This window comes from Caloenas nicobarica, chromosome 14, assembly GCF_036013445.1.
Source record: "Caloenas nicobarica isolate bCalNic1 chromosome 14, bCalNic1.hap1, whole genome shotgun sequence".
NCBI classification, from domain to species: Eukaryota; Metazoa; Chordata; class Aves; order Columbiformes; family Columbidae; genus Caloenas; species Caloenas nicobarica.
Window position 1 is genome coordinate 5668280 of NC_088258.1, and position 18050 is coordinate 5686329.

Sequence of the window (18050 nt, forward strand, 5' to 3'; positions counted from 1 at the left end):
TGGCATGAGAGGTGTTACAGACCTTGGGAGCGCCCAACGGTGATGAAAATACATCCAAAAAATTGTAATAACACAGGCGGCTGACCCAACCCAACTGCCTCCATCAAAACTGGGCTCTCTTTGATTTTTTTGTGTTCATAACTATATTAGAAAGTCTGCGTCAGCCCTGTGCAATTTGTGCTTTCCAGCCTCGGACCCAAATATCTTCATTGGAGCAGACCTAGCGGCCATAGTTGAGGCTTTGAGTAAGATCTCATCTTTTGCTGCTCCCTTTGCACAACGTGAGCTGCAAAACATGGCAACCCCCACACCTGCCACAGCCTCACGGGAGTGAGCCCTGGCCGAAGTGGAGTTCAGGGAGACACACCTCCCTCTTGTTAAGAAACCCTGTTCTTTTTTGGAACTGAGCTAATGAGGTTGCTTACACCTCTCAGGCAATGGCATAAAGCTGCCGCCCAGTGTGACTGCAACAGCATTGGCTTCCACCTCTCCCAGATTTGCAGACTCTGGTTGAAAACCTGCCCCCAGCATGGGGATGGGGTGAGCTTGGGGCTGGAAAGTAGATTTTGACCGTCCCTGTGGTCCCCACTGATGCCTCTGAGGTTTGTCTGCAGGTCTCCTTTACATCCATGGCGGGTTCTTGTGGCTCAGAGAGCCAAGACAAGCAGGGAGAGGGGTGTGGAGTTGGGAGCCTTGGGGCCACTGATGTCTCCGGCACGGCCACTTGCCCCGTGCGCTCTCCAGTTGGTAATAATCAGGAGTGGTCAGAGCCATCCTGCATCATCCAAGGCTTCTCCCTGGGACATCCCTAAGGGCAGGAGGGATGGGCTGACTGTCCCAGCTGAGGGTCTCATCCTCTCTGGTGACAGCTCTGTGGGGTTCACAAGAATTGAGGTGTTTTCCCCCGGCTTTGCAACAACATGGATTTGACAGGTCACGTATGGCATGGAGGAAGGGGGTGGTTGTGTTGCCCAAAATTCTGTTTCTGGGTGAATTGTTCTGTTCACAACAGCTCTTATTTTTTGTTTTCATTCCCTGGGGAAAGCTACTTTGCTCCGAAGGTCTGTTGTCCTTTGCTGCTGACCTTTAGACTGCAGTGGCCTTTGATAGTAAACAACGAGCAGCTCTCCAGTCCCCCAAGAATGGGAAAGCCTGGGCAGGGAGTGTGCAATTATATACACTCGTTAACCAGATGAAAAGGAGCGCATGGGATAAAGGACCTTTGGTGAAACCCTGGATGAAAAAAGGGCTTTGCTGTGGGAAGTGTGGGGTTTTGTGGCTCTAGCCCACCCACTGTGTGCTCAAAACACAGTCAGCATCACAATTCCCTGAAGCCACAGTGGAGGATTCAGCACAGGCACCTCCTTCATGCTGCTTTGGGTAAAATGCTCTCACCCTAAAAGCTGATGACTTTTGAGACCCTGTGTGCATCCAGGCTGGGGAAAACCTAAAAAATTGGTGTTCTACCATATTCTCCACCCAGGGCCTTTTGAACATCATTGAGTGTAGATACATATATTAAAAAAACAAACCAAACCAAACAAACACAAAACAAACAAAAAACCCCCCACAAACAAACAAACAAAACCAAAGCACACAGACCAGAGGAGCAAGTGGCGAGCCGTGCGGGGAGGCGCTGCTACTAGAGAGCAGCGGTAGGAGCCGCGCGTCTTGTAGGGTTTTTACGGTGCAGCAGGCAGAGCTGCAGCGGCTGGGAGCCCTGCCTGCTGCCTGCCCGCCCGCTGCCCGCCCGCTGCCCGCCCGCTGCCTGCCTGCCCGCAGCCACAATGTCAAGAGGAGACACGTGTATGTACGCCCACGGCATGGCCGGAGCGGGGTCCAGCCCGGCCGGGCAGGGGGACCCCTGGCTGGGGACCTCCCGGCTGCAGGCGCTGGCTGTGTCCCCCTCCCACGAATGCCACCGCTGCAGGGTGGCACCGCGGGGTGGCCTGGCGTGAGCAGGGGTGCATGGGCTGGTGGCATGCCGAGGGGTCGCATACCGGCTGCGACGGTGCTCGCCGGCCGCGGCGGGTGGGTGCTGCCGCCCCCGGAGCGCCCCACGCGTGGGGAAGCTGCTGGCGATTGCGTAAGGCGGAGGAGCTGCGTGGGGCAGGCACTGGGGTGGCTTTGGAGCCAGGCCCTGGCGGGTTGAGCTATTTTAGTGCTGGAGCTGGGGGAAGGCTGCCGGGGAATAAAATCTGCTTTTCGGGGAGAGCCGTTTTGCTGAGCTTTTGCGGTTTGCGGGGCGGAGGAGAGCGGGGCCTGAGTGCCTATGGTTTGCGAGGGAGAGAAGAAAGTTGTGTGTCTTGTTCGAGGTGCTGGGATCTCCTAAGCATGGGAGTCTCCTTCACTCACAGTCTGGGAGATGTTTGCTTGAGATGTTGCTAAAATCAGATTTTATTAGTGGGAGGCAAAAACTGACAGCAGATCCTCTGCCGTCCCTCGCCAAGCCCTCCCTGGGGCTAAAACCTCTGACTCAGGGATTTGGGTGCCGGCAGAGGATGCTCGGAGCAGAAGATGTTCTGCACCTTGGAGCCGTGGTTCCCAGTGCCACGGCTCTGCTCTGACGGGGAGAGGGAGATCAATTTTCCTTGCAGCTTCCAGAAACGCTGCAGCCCATAAATTCAGACTTGGGAAAAACTCCTTGAGGGACTGCTCTGCCACCCCCCAAGAGCAGATGGGGTTCAGGCAGATGGTGCTTTGTCTCTCGGGGCTGCCACAGAGTTGTGTGGCAGCATTGCCCCGCCCTCCAGCAGGGTCAGGACCACCCAACCATGGCAAAGCCATCCTTTGCTGAGTTTGCTGCCTGCATCTTAGCCAGGGGTGCAGGGTGCTGAGGCAGGTAGACTCTGCCTGAACTGCAGGCACTGGGAGTGGCGAAGCTGGCCTCGAGGCTTGGGCAAGCTTTCCCCCTCCAAATAGGACAGCGATCATCCCCCCGTACTCGGCACTGGTGAGGCCCCACCTTGAATACTCTGTTCAGTTTTGTGCCCCTCACTACAAGAAAGACATTGAGGTGCTGGAGAGAGTTCAGAGGAGGGTGATGAAGCAGGTGAAGAGTCTGGAGCACAAGTCTTATGAGGAGCAGATGAGGGACCTGGGGGAGTTTAGCCTGAAGAAAAGGAGGCTGAGGGAAGACCTTATCACTCTCTGCAACTACCTGAAAGGAGGTTGTAGCATGGAGGGTGTTGGTCTTTTCTCCCAAGTGGCAAGTGATAGGATGAGAGGAAATAGCCTCAAGTTCCGCCAGGGGAGGTTTAGTTGATATTAGGAAAATTTTTTTCCTGGGAGGGGCTGTCAGGCATTGAAACAGGCTGCCCAGGGAAGTGGTGGATTCACCATCCCTGCACAAGTTTAAAAGATGCGGAGATGAGGATCTTAGGGACATGGTTTAGTGCTAGAGCTAGGTTAATGGTTGGACTTGATGATCTTGAGGGTCTCTTCCAACCAAAATTATTCTATGACTGCCTCACACCTGCCTCCATCTCCCCCTCGCTCCAGCACCAGGACGATGAAGTCATACCAGAAGCTGACCACGGCGGTGCCGCAGCCAGCATTGTGCCAGGTGGAGGAGGAAGGGTCCGCCCCAACGCCCGCCGGCCGCGGGAAGCTGGCCCCGTGCTGGGTGGGCAGCGGGCTGCTGGTGGCCGCCGTGCTGCTGAGCACCGTCACCGTCTGGGTGCTGCGGCAAGTATCAGGGGACTGGCCTGGACCTGTGCTGCCCCCCAAATGTCTGCTGGTACCCGAAAGCCACCGCTTTGACTGCTACCCAGAGCGGCACGTGGTGGTGACCCAGGAGCTCTGTGAAAGTCGGGGATGCTGCTTCATCGAGAGCCCGCCACCAGCAGGGGGCAAGCGGGGGGTGCCCTGGTGCTTCTACCCCCCTGATTTCCCCAGTTACACCCTGGAGAGCCTCAACCAGACGGCGCTGGGCATGGTGGGGCTGCTGGTGCGGAGGGAGAAGGCCTATTACCCACGGGACATCAAAATGCTGAGGCTGGACGTGGAGTTTGAGACAGACACGCGGCTGCACGTCAAGGTGAGCTCCCCACTGGCGGCCTTCCGGAGCTCGTGACTGTGTTCCTGCACCCTCCATCCCATAGGTGACCATCCTCTCCTCAGATTGAGTCTGGAAGTTACCGTGCTCCAGGCATGGCTGAATGTGGCCTCAATGAGCACCTCCAACCCTTTTCCCTCTTGCTTTGCTGGTCTTTTTAGCATGTTTTCTCCCTTTTGCAGATAACAGATGCAGCCAACCCACGGTACGAGGTTCCTCTTGAGGTTCCCCGGGCGATGAAGAGAGCAGAAAACCCCCTCTACAGCCTGGACTTCTCTCGGGACCCCTTTGGGCTGCTGCTGCGGCGCAGGGTGACAGGGACGGTGCTGTAAGAACCCATCTCCTCCACATCCCTGGGCAGGCTCCCATGCTCTTCCCAGAGTTTTTTCCTTAGGGCAAAGCACACTGTGGGATCTCCAGCTGATAATTACGTTTTGTCTTGATCCTTCCAGCAGTGCTCTCTTGGGAATGTGGCAGCATGTGGCTTCCCGGCCTTATGGGCTGGCCATGTGCTTGCTGTGGCCATGGCAGGGCTGGATGGGATCAGCACACCTCCAAAAACCTCCTGATGCCCCAATTCCTTGACAGGTCCTACAGCAGCCAAACATTGTCACCAATAAGGGACCTGGTGGCCTGGGGAAAGGGCCACTGAAGGGTTGTGAATTTCCCTGTTTCGCCTCACTTTTGGGTTTCCCTGGCTGTCCAAGTTATAGGGACACCCACAGCTCCAGGCTTTTTGTGGAAAAGGACTGCAGGTGGCTTTGCTGCACTGCTCTTAGTCACCTCCATGGCTTTGCCTATACTAAGCTGTTGGTGAGCACCAGTGGCTGCTTGCTGAATGGCCAGGGTGTTTTGAGATGCCATCCTTTCCTCCTCCTTCCCATTTGCTGGTGCCTGTGGTCTGTGATTTACTTGGGAGCTTCTTATCAGCAATGCCAGGTTGAGAAACCCCACCGCCACAATGCCTGGGTGGTTAATAATAACCTGGGTGGAAACTTCTGTTGTCAAAGGCACGGCTGCACTGTGCTGGGTCAGGCTAGTTCAGGCTTGGGCTGTGCCTTGCGTCCAGACAGACCCAAATTTGCCACCTGGGCCAAGGTGTTTGGGCTGGATGTGAGGTGGGACATGCTGCCGTACTGGCCCTTGGGGTGCTTTGAGAGGGAAGGGATCAACTGTTGGTAGGAAAATGGATCCAGATGGATCCCAGCATCCTCTCTTGACTTTCTCTCTCCCTTGATGTCACACTGGTAGGCTCAACACCACCGTGGCCCCCTTGATCTTCACTGACCAGTTTCTCCAAATAGCCACATCGCTCCCATCCAGGTTCCTGTACGGGCTGGGGGAGCACCGCGGCAGCCTCCTGCACAGCCTGGACTGGAACACCCTCACCCTTTGGGCACGCGACGTCTCTCCCACGGTACCATCTCCCCCACGGTACCATCTCCCCCATCCCCGCAGCGGTGCAGGGGGTGAGGATGGGCGTACAGCTCTCCAGTGCATCAGACAAGCCCTGGGAAAACATGGCAGGAGGGTGGGCAGCAGCACTGGGAGAGGCTGGGGTTGGTCGAGGCCAATGAGCAGATATGTGCCAGGGAGGATTTCGGAGCAATTACAAAATGCTCTTGGCACTCGGAGGGCCTCGGGTGTTTTCCGCTCCACCCTGCTGCTCATGCAACAGGTTGTGGCGCGGCAGGAGGTTTCCCCCTTGCCCAGCCCAGCTCAGTAGCAGCCCCCAAGCTGTGAGAAGAAGCAGCCTCCCATGGCCTTCAGCACCAGCTCTGAAACCATCCTCATCCCTCGCCTTGTCCTCCATGGAGGGACATATATGCCTGATTAGGTGGTGGCAGCAGATGCAACGCCGGAACATTTATTTGCGTGCAGTGACACAGGACTCTGTCGCTTTGCCTGGGAGCTGCTCTCTCACCCGGCACCTCCTCTTTGCAGGAATCGTTCAACCTCTACGGCGCTCACCCCTTCTACCTGCTGATGGAGGAGGGTGGAGATGCTCACGGTGTTTTCCTCCTCAACAGCAATGCGATGGGTAGGTGTCCCAGGGGACCCTGGCTGGCTTGTCGCTGGAGGATGACCCAGCAGATGGGGACAGATGGGAGCTGCTGGAGTGGCCGGTTTGGGAACTTGGGGCGAGAGGAAGCCATAAAAGGGAAAGATGTGGTTTGATGGCTCCGTTATTGAGCATAGCCATCTGTTTCCTGGCTACGGTGAGGCTCTTTAGCAACTGCCGAGCAGTTTAACCACACGCCCAGCTGCCAAGTTGCCTTTGGAAAAGCAAGTCCCTCACGTGCAGGTCCATGCCTGTTCTCCCTCCACCCGAAACGGCCTTGCCCCCAGGCCCAGTGGCATGGCACGGCAGGGGTGCAGCCAGGGGTGCCGACTGCTGCCCGCGCTCTGCCCAGCTGTGCTCTGCCAGCTGTGGCCATGGGATCCTCCCGTGTGTGCCAGCTGATGACACAGCAGCTCCCGCGGGTTCCTTGTCATGTTGGGGATGGTACCAGTGACCACCTGTCCCTCCCAGCAGCCGCTATTTGCAGCCAGCTGGGATGATGCTGTGCATTCATAGCTCCAGCTGCACTTGGCCTTATGCAGTGATGCTCCTGAGGAGGAGCTCATGGGAGAGCATGGGGGAGATGCAACCTCCTGAGCTGAGGTTTGGGGGCTTGTTGGTGTGAAAAGGCCTACACAAGAAAGCCCTTGCTACCCCACGCTCACTTGTACAAGGAGCTTTTGATTCACTTTCGAGGGGATTTTTTGTGGAGGACATGAAGGAACTCCCTGCACATACTTGGTCTTTAAGTAGGAGCTGGGAAAACAGCACAGCTTTGGGTTTAAAGAGTGCGTTTTTAAGACAGTGAGCTTTCTCCCCACGTGAAGCAGCGATATCCCTAGACTGTGATGATTTAAGCCCCCAGACACCCATTTAGCATCTGCTGAGTGCAAGGCAGGGATTTCTCTGTTCCCCTGCTGTAAGATGAGTGTTACCTGGATTGCTGCCTGGTCCCTACCATGGGGATCAGGGTCTGGGGGATGCTCCCCAGTTCTCACCATGTTTTTCTCTCCCTGCCCCTTGCAAAGAGGTGGCCCTGCAGCCCGCTCCAGGCCTGACCTGGAGGACCATCGGGGGGGTGCTGGATTTTTACATCTTCCTGGGGCCTGACCCCAACATGGTCATCCAGCAGTACCAGCAGGTGATAGGTAAGTGCCTGCACTGTGATGTGGCCATCTGTGGACACCTTCCCCACATGCCCATCCCTGTCTCACCCCAGTTCCACCACCATCCCCAGTCCTCCCAGTTGGGGAGTAGTCAGCAATCCCCAGTCGTCCCATCCCCAGCCCTTGCAGCACATCAGGGGTCAGCAGTCACCTCCTTCCCCTTCCCCTCTTGTCCTTTTGAGATGCTGCTGTCGTCTCGGGACACCCCATCCATGCTCCATCTCTCCCGCTCTAGGTTTCCCGGCCATGCCGCCCCTCTGGGCACTTGGCTTCCACCTCTGCCGCTGGGGCTACGGATCCAGCAACAAGACCTGGCAGACCGTGAGAGCCATGAGGAACTACCAGATCCCCCAGGTAATACCCCAGAGCCATGGAGGGGGGGTCCGGGCTCTGTCCCCCATGCCTGAGCCTCTGTCCTGCAGGATGCGCAGTGGAATGACATTGATTACATGGATGGGTACCGGGACTTCACCTTCGATCCCCACAACTTTGCCTCTCTCCCATCACTGGTGGAAGACCTCCACAAACACGGGCAGCGCTACGTTATGATCTTGGTACTCCCCATCCTTTCCCCTGTGTTGTCTTTGCTCCAGAGCTGGGATGCAAAGCAGAGACGTAAGGGATGCTAGCTGCCCTGGCTGAGCATCCCTGGCCTGGGGGATTTTTATCTGAGGTCGGTCCCCAGTGCGGGATGGGCAGCTGTAAACTGCCACTGGAAATCCTCCTAATGCAGGAACTGTGAAGACACAAGCCAGGTTCTCATGCTGTGCTCCTGCCTGCTGCAGGAGTTCAAGGATGTCTCTGTCCCCTGTGGGCAAAAGAACAGAGGAACTGTGGGTCAGGCTGTCTAACTCGTGGGTGCTTGGCTTGGGTCCCCCCACATCCCCACGAGTGCTGGGATCTTGTGACCCGGCTGTGATCTCCCTTCTTCCCTCCGCAAGGAAAGGGGATGCGGGTTCTGCTTGCTGGGGGTGGTGGGGACTGGGGGGCCCTCCTGGGGAGGGAAAGGTGGGGTTCCCTCCCTTTTGAACTCCCTATTGTAGCCCAAGCCTATCTGTGACCTGATGTTTCTTGCATAAGCACAAGATTTCTTGTATTTGTCCCCCTCCTCCCCAAAACACCCTAATAGGTCCCGGGGACTTGCAGAAGTGGCATTTTAGCAAACATGCCTGGAAGTGTTGAAGCAACTTTCTGTTCCCCATGGGGGAACCAGCCGCCGTGTGTGGGCTCTGGCTGACCCGTCTGGGTTGTCATCTTCCCTGAATCACGCTGGCCTGGCAGGGCGAAGGGGACATGGTCAGCCAGGAAAGGCACTAACTAACCCTCTGCTCCATCCCCAGGATCCCGGAATCAGCAGAACCAGCCCTAACGGCTCCTACTGGCCTTTTGATGAAGCCTTGAGACGGGGCTTGTTCCTCAACACCACCAAAGGGCAGCCACTCATCGGGCAGGTGAGGAGCTCCGGGGGGAAATCCCAGCTGCACGAGGTTGTGCAATAGCAGGGTTGAGATTTCATCCCTCGCGCTGGAGGGAAAGCCAAGTGGCCGAGGAACCTCTCCAGGATGATTGCCAGAGCCTGGCTCAGCCCTCAGCCTCGCGTGTCACCTCCCGGCTGCTCTACCAGCCACAGAGCCAGCCCCGGAGGCACCCGTGGAAGTCATATGAGCTTAACGGAGTCGGCGGTGCTGCCCAAGGATTGTCATCTGATTTCTCTGCCTTCCCGTTTCTGGAGCAAGGGGAGGTTGTCCATGATGAGCACACTCCTCCAGGTCTGCCCTGCAGCAGTTCCCTCCCAGTTTGTCCCCCCATTTGCTCCCACCGTCTCTCCCCTGGCATCTACAAGGAGGGGGCTTTTAATGCAGCCTGAAAACACGGGGGAAAATGAATTGGCCAAAATTCCTGGAATGAGGCAAAGTGCAGAGAAATCACAGCTCATCCCTGGCATGCCCTGGACTGGGTGGTGTTGAGGCTTGTGCAGGCAGAGGCAGAGCAGCCGCTTGATCGGTCGCTGCTGCCTGTGCGGCTGCAGGGGGATCCTGAGCACCCCGAGGTTCCCGTGTACCAGGAAGGCTGGAGGGATGCTGTGCGCGCAGCATCCAGGACTCAAAGCAGTCAGCCGGGGTTTATCTTCTGTTTTATTGCCCATTTCAGCCCCAGGTCCTTCGGCACACTCACAGCCCTGTGCACCCTGCTCTTCCTGGCAGCCCCCCCAAACCTCCCATGCTGAACCCATGGTTTTGTGGTGTTCCCACAGGTCTGGCCTGGCTTGACAGCCTTTGCAGACTTCTCCAACCCAGATACACACCAGTGGTGGCTGGAGAACCTGCAGCGCTTCCATGCCCACGTGCCTTTCGATGGCCTCTGGATTGTAAGTCCCTCCTTGTCCCCTGGGTCACTTCTGCCAGCAGCTTGGCTTGTACCCAGTATGTGTGTCCTGTCAGGACCGTCTGTCCCTCAAATGCAGCTTTTCCAGGTTTATCTGCTAATCCCCAAAACCTCCTCTTTGAAAACGCTCCATTTTTCTTTGCTTAGGACATGAATGAGCCATCCAACTTCGTGGATGGGTCTGAAGAAGGCTGCCCCCCAGGAGAGCTTGACAGCCCCCCGTACACCCCAGGTAAGGAGGGAGATGTGCTGGGAGGTACCACATGCTTTGAGATTACTGACAGCCAAGTGCTGTGGGAGAAAACCATTTTTAAGAGACATCATGTCTCTGTTTTATACCCTGAACATCTCCATCCCTACTTTTGTGTGCCGGTATCAGTGCCCCAGCCTTGCACAATTGGCAGGGCCATGTCAGGGTGTAGGATGGAACCATCTGCCTGTGCTTTCAGCGCTGGGTTGGCAGCGATGGCTGGTTCTGTGTGCGGGAGGGCTGGCTCAGAGCCAGCGAGCATGGAGGGGGTTCATGTCCCCTACATCGTCCCCTGCACCCCGCCACCACCATGTGCCAACGGGGGCTCTCCCTCTGGCAGCTGTGCTGGGCGATTCCCTCGCTGCAAAGACGGTGTGTGCCTCGGCGAAGCAGAAAGCCTCGGTGCACTACAACCTCCACAACCTCTATGGGCTGATGGAAGCCAAAGCCACAGCAAGGTACCTGAGCATCCTGCTTCCTGCCAGCCTGGGGATGAGATGGGGCGAAATCCTGCTGCTTGGGGCTGTGTAGGAAAAGGGCAAGGATTTGAGTGCCAGACCCAAAGAGGAGATGCTCTGGCTGGTCACAGCCTGCAGGATGGGAATAATCGAGGAAGGAGGGGAGCCAGCGCTGCTCCGGGAACAATGGGTGGATGAGGCTGGTCCTGGTGCTGAGCCTTCTTTGTATCACTTGGGCCAACCCTCTGGCAATGCAGGGCTGCGGTGGGGCCAGACCTCTCCCTCCACTGCTGGGGGATAAGGCAAACTCCTGGTGGGCTGCTCTCACTTCCTGCCCCCGGCTCTCCCCGTTGCCTTCTAGCGCACTGATCCAGATCCGGGGGAAGCGCCCGCTCGTCATCTCCCGCTCCACCTTCCCCAGCCAGGGCCGGTACTCGGGGCACTGGCTGGGTGACAACCGGAGCCAGTGGAAGGACATGTATTACTCCATCCCAGGTGGGTGGCATGGGCTGCATGCAGACCCCCCTGCCCCCAGGACCCTCAGCTCCATCGAGCTTCTTGCTTGTTTGGAGACATCTCCAAAAACCCCTGCGCCCTGCTGACTGTCCGTGCCCTCAGGGCTGCTGAGCTTCAGCCTCTTCGGCATCCCACTGGTTGGGGCGGACATCTGCGGCTTCTCAGGCAGCACCTCGGAGGAGCTGTGCACCCGCTGGATGCAGCTTGGTGCCTTCTACCCCTTCGCCCGTAACCACAACAGCCAGAACGAGAAGGTTGAGGGCAGCAAGCCTGGTGGGAGGCATCCCAGGGGTGGGATGCAGGATGTGGGATGTGAGATGCAAGATGGGTGATACGGGATGCAGGATGTGGGATGGGGGATGCAGGGGGTCAGGAGCAGTGGGAATGCCCAGCAGGGATGGGGATGGGGCGGCTGCTGACTCCCCTTATCTCCCCCAGGCCCAGGACCCGACAGTGTTCAGCCCCGCGGCGAGGACAGCCATGAAGGACGTGCTGCTGATTCGCTACTCCCTCCTGCCCTTCCTCTACACCCTGTTTCACCGTGCCCACCTGCAAGGGGACACTGTGGCCCGGCCTTTGTTCTTTGAGTAAGAGCATCCCTGCCGGGAGCTGGGAAGGCGCTTTGGCTGGGTCACAGAGAAGCAGCTGGTCCGAGTGGTGTCTCCGTCCCGCCACAGGTTCCCCCAGGATGTGGCCACCTTGGGGCTGGATAGGCAGTTTCTGTGGGGCAGGAGCCTGCTGGTGACACCGGTGCTGGAGCCCAAGGTGGACTCGGTCACAGGCTACCTCCCTCGAGGCGTGTGGTACGACTTCTACACGGTGAGGAGCTCGACTGTCTTGTGGCTGCGGGTGGGAAGACATGGCTGAGTCCAGCGACCCCCCCATGGAGGAAGGGGTGGGGATGGTTGCTCCCCATGCCTAAGCCTCCTGCCATGCCCATAACCCCCCCACACCAGTGTCTCTCTCACTGCCTCCCCAGGGCTCCTCAGTGAACAGCAGCGGGGAGATGCTGAAGATGTCAGCTCCCCTGGAGCACCTCAACTTGCATGTGCGGGAAGGTGCCATCCTGCCCACGCAGGTGAGCACCCACCTCTTACCTCTCTGGGACCTGTCCACAGCTTGTGTGTCCCCACCAGAACCTCAGCTCCCAGACCCTGTCTCGGGTGCTTGCAGCCCTACAGCACCCATCTCTTTGAACCCCAGAAACCAGGGACCACCAGCAAGGTGACTCAGGGGAACCCTCTGCGCCTCATCGTGGCCTTGTCCTCGAGTGGCACCGCCTGGGGGGACCTCTTCTGGGATGATGGCGAGAGCCTGGACACCTTCGAGCGGGGCAGCTACTCCTACCTGGTGTTCAACGTCACACAGGTGGGACATGGTGGGGAGGGCAGGAGTGGGGGGTCCTGTGACACCCAGCCCCCCCGAGCTCATGCCGTCCCCTTCTGCAGAACATCTTCACCTCCACCGTCCTCCACACCAGCACCAAGGCCACTGAGGTCACCATTGACACACTGAGCATCTTTGGGGTGCGGGAGCCACCCAACAAGGTCCTCCTGAATGGGCAGGAGAAGCCCTTCTCCTACCTGGACAACCAGGTATGGGCCCAGCTTGGGATGCCTTGTCCTGAGGGTCTCCATCTTGGGGGTGTCCATCCCTCCTCCCCAGCCCTTGTTGCAGGGTCCATGGCGGAGGAGGTGGGTGAGGACTCCGGGGTCTCTCTCCCACCATGTTGGGGTTCAGGGGGAGCAGAGCTCAGCTGAGCTGGGCAGGGGAAAGGATCCCTGTGCCCCCAGCTGAGGCTGTGCTCCCAAAATGTCTCCTCTCCTCCTGCAGGTTCTCACCGTGAGCGACCTCGGTCTCAGCCTCAGCCAGGGCTTCTCCCTGCGGTGGCTGTGAGTGGGGGACCGCAGCATCACCCCCGCCTTGCCGAGACCACCGGTGCGGGAGATGCTCAACGCTCCAGCCCTCGGGGCCAGGATGCTGCCATGGAGGAGGCGGTGGGGACCGTCACCTGCTGCTGGGGGGCTCCACTCCAGCACGGCTGGGGACGGGGGGCGCAGGGCAGGGGTTTGGCTGGGTGCCCCCCGCGCGGTCCCGATTTGGTGGTGGGGGTCAGAGTGTGGGTCGGGGTGTGTGCGCCTGCGGTCCCCGCTGCAATAAAGTCACGTGGAGAGCTTGTCCTGGAGCGTGATGTGGGGATGGGGTGGTGACGTGGGGGGGTAAGGGGTGGGGGGCAGCCGGTTGCTGCGGGGCTCCCCAATTTCAGTCCCTGATCCTCCATCCCCCCAAACTCAGCTGTTCAATTCCAGCACCAGTCCAAGCCCCCCCAGTTCCAGCCCCCCCATCCCAGCCCTGTGACTCCTCTCTCTGGTCCCAGTCCCCCCAGTGCCACCAACAGCCCCAGTCTCAGCCTCCCAGCCCCCGCCCCGCCTATCTCCGTCCCTCTGTGTCTTCACCCTCCCCTAAAGCCTCCTGCACCCCATCCCTGACCCCGCACCCCATCCCTGACCCCGCACCCCTCGGCCCTCTCATCCCCTCCCGGGTGCAGTTCCCCCTCCAGCCCGCTGGGGGGCGTCACTGCCCCCCATCCCGCGGCGCGCCCTCCCGCCAGCAGGCGGCGCTGTCACTGGGGGCGGGGCGGGTGTTGCGGCGGGCCCTTGCACCTTGGGGGCGGGGCGTGGATAAGAACTTCCGCTTCCGGCTGGCGGCGGCCCGTCAGTGGGGTCTGTGCTCGGGGGCTCCATGAACCGACCCAAGGCGGCCGCCGTGCGGCGGCCCAGCGCCGTGCCCAAGCCCTCCGGTGTGTCCTGGAGCCGCGGCCGCCTCACCCGGGGAGGGGGGCGGGCGGGCGGGTGCGGGCGGGGGCTCCGGTCACCGCGGGGCTCCTGTTGCGGCCTCCCCGGGAGCGCTGTGTGCGGTTCTGGGTGCCGCAGGATAAAAGGGTTGTAAAGCTACTGGAGAGTGTCCAGAGAAGGGCTGTGGAACTGGTGAAGGGTTTGGAGGGGAAGCCGTATGAGGAGCGGCTGAAGTCGCTTGGTTTGTTCAGCCTGGAGAAGAGACTGAGAGGAGACCTCATTGCGGTTACAGCTTCCTCACAAGGGGAGCAGGAGGGGCAGGCACCAAACTCTTCTCTTTAGTGACCAGTGGCAGAACCCAAGGGAATAGCAGGAAGATGTGCCAGAGGAGGTTCAGGTTGGACATTAGGAAAAGGTTCTTCACCCGGAGGGTGCTGGACACTGGAACAGGCTCCCCGGGGAGGTGTCACGGCCCCAAGCCTGACAGTGTTCAAGAAAAGACTGGTCAATGTCCTCAGACACATGGTGTGAACTGCGGGGTTGTCCTGTGCAGGGACAGGAGTTGGACTCAATGATCCTTGTGGGTCCCTTCCAGCTCAGGACATTCTGTAATTTTTTGATATGCCTGTTCCCTTGCAGCACACCCGCCACCGGGAGACTTCATCGCGCTGGGCTCCAAAGGGCAGAGTGGCGAGGGCAAAACCACCGTCACTCTGCTGAAACCGGCGCCCCCCGGGCTGCCCTCCGAGCGCAAGCGGGACGCGGCAGCTGCCTTAGCGGGCCCGGCTGGGCTGACTGGCCTGACCAAGCGCCCCAAGCTTCCCTCCACGCCTCCCCTCAGTGCCCTGGGACGCCTGGCAGAGGCGGCTGTGGCAGAGAAACGAGCCATTTCACCTTCCATCAAGGAGCCGTCTGTCATCCCGATTGAAGGTGAGGCCTCACTGCGCTTCTGCTGTGACAGGCAAGCGAGGATGCAAACTTCAATTTACTGTTCCTTAGAGCTTCAGCCTGGGAGCCTTTATCTAAACCCAAACACTAACATTTGTGTGCTGTCCTTAAGGGTTTCCCCTGCTGGATATAGTCACAGTTTTGTCTCCCCTCCTGTTGGCATTGGGTTGTGTTCATCCTATCTGATAGCTGCTTAATAGCAGCATCTGAAAGACTCCCTGAGGAAATATTTGAGTCTGGATTGTGGTATTTTATTCATACGTTTCTTTAGTAGACTCTGCATCTGCATGTTGCTTGCTTTTTGAAGTGTCTTTCCATTTTCTTGTGTTCGGTACATTTGCAGAGGAGTATTCTAGCATGGACCAACTGAAAAATAATCAAGGAGTATTGTCAGGTGTGAGACAGAACTTTTAATATCAATTAGGCAGGGAAAAGCCGTTGCAGGGGCTAAAGGTGAGCAGGTCCATGCTTTGCTTTCCTGGTGACTGGCCCTGCCAGCACCTCACAGCAGCTTGTTTTGTGTGAGGGTAAATACTGATGTCCGTGTGTTGACGATTGCAGTTGTCCCCACGGTGCTGCTGGATGAAATTGAGGCAGCGGAGGCGGAAGGTAACGATGACCGTATTGAAGGGGTGCTGTGTGGAGCCGTGAAGCAGCTGAAAATGAACAGAGCCAAACCTGATACAACGCTGTACCTGAGCCTCATGTACCTGGCAAAAATCAAACCAAACATATTTGCCACTGAAGGGGTTATCGAGGTGAGGGCTGTGCTGCATCGCGACTGTTGGGCTTATTGATGTATTGTTGCTGCCAGTTTGCGAGTGTAGTTGTGGTTGCTCTCAAGCCAGAGCGTAACCTGAGTGTCTTTATAAATACTGTAGCTCTGTGGCAAGCTGCTGCCATTCGTTTTTCTTTTTCTAAAGCTTTTCTGTATGTTTGTTTGGAGATGGCTTGATTATTTTTTTAAATTTATTTTTTTGTGGATCATCCTTCAGGCACTGTGCAGCCTGCTCCGAAGAGATGCCTCCATCAATTTCAAAGCCAAAGGGAACAGCCTCGTGTCTGTCTTGGCCTGCAACCTTCTCATGGCGGCTTACGAAGAGGATGAGAACTGGCCAGAGATATTTGTCAAGGTTGTTGAACCAAGGGGGCTTCTGCCAGAATGGGGCTGGACTGAGTAAAACTGCCCAGGGCTGGGAAGGCTGCGGGTGTTTTGGGCAGGACAGAAGCAGAGGGTTTATTCCCGCTGCAAGGGGAGGGGGTATCCAGTGGTCGGTTGCCCAGCGTGGGGAACACAGCCGCAGGGGGCAGAAATTAGAGACTGGGCCTATGCTGTAATGACAAGAGAAAAAAGCAGAGTCCTTGGTTTGTTTTTTTTTTTTAAAAGGAAAATCTCCACTGGTTGTTGAAATGCTGTGGTCTCCTTTGCCTTTTGGTGCCTTATCTTGGCTTTTTTCTGAGATGCCTTTGACAATCTGTACTAAGCGTCCCAGAGACTTTTTATTCTCTAGTTTGTCTATAGGGATTAACATAACCCCTTGGTTTTAAAAAGCTAAGCTTTTAAAAGACCAGCTTCTATATATTGGTGGTAAAAATTGTAAAATCTTTGCTAAAGCTTAATCAGCTTTGCTGCTTGAGAGGGTCTGTGCCCGGAAGAGGTTGGGGTGTGCTGCTTTGGTTTTTTTGCTCTTATGTGACTTGCCTGCACTCATCTGGTCTGTTTTTCATCCATGGTATGGTTCTGGTAGTTTCCTACTTTGCAGCTCTATATTGAAAATAAGTAAAACCTAGGGAAGCTCAGAAATGCTCCTTTGATTAACCAGAAAAAAAAAAAAAAGACTTGAGGGTGGTTTGTGTTCTGTTCTGTAGGTTTACATTGAGGACTCCCTTGGGGAGCGCATCTGGGTGGACAGCCCTCACTGCAAGACGTTTGTGGAGAACATCCAAACAGCTTTTAACACAAAGATGCCTCCTAAGAGCATGCTGTTGCATGGGGAAGTTGGACGTAGCGGAGGGGATCTTAGTGCCGGTAAGAAGATGTTTGGGAAGCAGGAGCAAGGGGGTAGGGAGAGGCTGGAGCCTGGTGAGCTTATTGAGTGGTGAGAATAGTTTGTTACTGGATGGAGTCACACAGACCAGACTTTGAGTTCCAGGCATTGCTTTTACTCTCTTCAGGACAAGACAGGAGAACATTGAGGGGATGTTTGAGGGCAGGCAGTGAAAGAGGTGTGGAGAATGTGCCCGTATGTGGTACAGTGTGAGGAAGCAACTAGTTCAGTGTTGCTGAAAGAGATCCTTGAAAGAAGCTGAACATACGGAAGCATGAGTGAGTGATCTCTAGAAAGCAGAGTTGTCTCATGGAGCATGCTGTGTGCTGGTCTCTCTTAGGGAGTAGTCCACACCCTTCCATGACAGAGGAGGAAGACAGCCAGAGTGAGCTGCTGATTGCAGAGGAGAAAATGAGCCCAGAGCAGGAGGGCCAGCTCATGTCCAGGTACAGTGTGTCTTCTCTCGACATAGCCATGAGGCAGATCTGTCTGTGCAATGCTGCAGCAGGGAGCTTCCTCTCTGCACTCGCTATCCTGTGGCATTTGCTGGAGGATCTTAAACATCAGATACAACTGGTTCTGGGAGAAAATAGTAGATTTTGTTTGTTTATTTGTAATGTGTGCCTCAAACAAGAAAGGACGCTGATCTCCAGACACAGCAAAGTGTGATCAAGCTGGCTTGCATGGAAGTGAATAAAATGCAGTTTGTATGGCCCAGGTACGATGACCTTGCAGAGAGTGTGGAGGAATATGTCCTAGACATGCTGCGGGACCAACTCAACCGGCGCCAGCCAATGGACAATGTCTCCAGGAACCTCCTTCGACTGCTCACAGCAACCTGTGGCTACAAGGAAGTGCGGCAGATGGCTGTGCAGAGGCTGGAGATGTGGCTGCAGAATCCAAAGGTAAGGACAGAAACTGTTGAAGTACAACTGTTCTGGACTAAGTCTGGAATCCAGCCAGGAGGGTGGCATACTCTGTGCCAGTTATGTTTCTGATCTGTGATGGCAGGTGGCTGTAGGCTTTCTGTTCTTCCCCTGCAGTTGACCAAGCCAGCTCAGGACTTGCTGATGTCAGTCTGTATGAACTGCAACACCCACACCGCAGAGGACATGGAAGTTATCTCCAACCTGATCAAAATTCGTCTCAAACCAAAAGTCCTTCTCAACCACTACATGCTATGTGTCAGGTGAGCGAGTGACCAGATCTGTGACGGGAAGAGAAAGCACTCTGGAAGTTGTGCCCAGGGCCTTGATGGTCTCCGTGTCTCTGCACAGTGGTTTTAAATATCAGCTTGGACCATTGGGTGTTCTCTGTAATATTTAAATGAATTTAGTTGGCCTGGAAGTCTTTCAGTAATCTTTT

General features: G+C 56.7%; 2 protein-coding genes across 4 annotated transcripts in view; both read left to right on the forward strand.

Moving 5' to 3' along the window:
* The first annotated feature begins 1698 nt into the window (after nucleotides 1–1698).
* LOC135994176 (lysosomal alpha-glucosidase-like) lies at nucleotides 1699–13064 on the forward strand. Of its 2 annotated transcripts, none has more exons than XM_065644517.1 (20): nucleotides 1699–1806; nucleotides 3502–4039; nucleotides 4240–4385; nucleotides 5309–5474; nucleotides 6002–6098; nucleotides 7148–7267; nucleotides 7521–7639; nucleotides 7708–7839; nucleotides 8626–8736; nucleotides 9540–9653; nucleotides 9818–9902; nucleotides 10261–10378; nucleotides 10740–10873; nucleotides 10997–11148; nucleotides 11333–11481; nucleotides 11572–11713; nucleotides 11874–11972; nucleotides 12068–12262; nucleotides 12343–12489; nucleotides 12728–13064. In XM_065644517.1, exons 2-20 carry the CDS (start codon nucleotides 3512–3514, stop codon nucleotides 12788–12790), a joined length of 2817 nt encoding a protein of 938 aa, XP_065500589.1. In that variant the 5' UTR covers nucleotides 1699–1806; nucleotides 3502–3511; the 3' UTR covers nucleotides 12791–13064. The 2 variants fall into 2 exon arrangements, with proteins under 2 accessions (XP_065500589.1, XP_065500590.1); XM_065644518.1 differs by having other exon boundaries at nucleotides 1700–1806; nucleotides 12098–12262.
* Nucleotides 13065–13593: 529 nt separating this feature from the next.
* The window catches only part of INTS1 (integrator complex subunit 1), a 30728-nt gene continuing 26271 nt past the window's right edge, over nucleotides 13594–18050 (forward strand). For both annotated transcript variants that reach the window (XM_065644635.1, XM_065644636.1), the window contains exons 1-8: nucleotides 13594–13694; nucleotides 14329–14619; nucleotides 15199–15395; nucleotides 15633–15770; nucleotides 16507–16666; nucleotides 17026–17131; nucleotides 17404–17590; nucleotides 17729–17874. In XM_065644635.1, the coding sequence (XP_065500707.1) occupies nucleotides 13637–13694; nucleotides 14329–14619; nucleotides 15199–15395; nucleotides 15633–15770; nucleotides 16507–16666; nucleotides 17026–17131; nucleotides 17404–17590; nucleotides 17729–17874 (1283 nt within the window). In that variant the 5' untranslated portion in view covers nucleotides 13594–13636. The remainder of the gene's footprint in view (nucleotides 13695–14328; nucleotides 14620–15198; nucleotides 15396–15632; nucleotides 15771–16506; nucleotides 16667–17025; nucleotides 17132–17403; nucleotides 17591–17728; nucleotides 17875–18050) is intronic.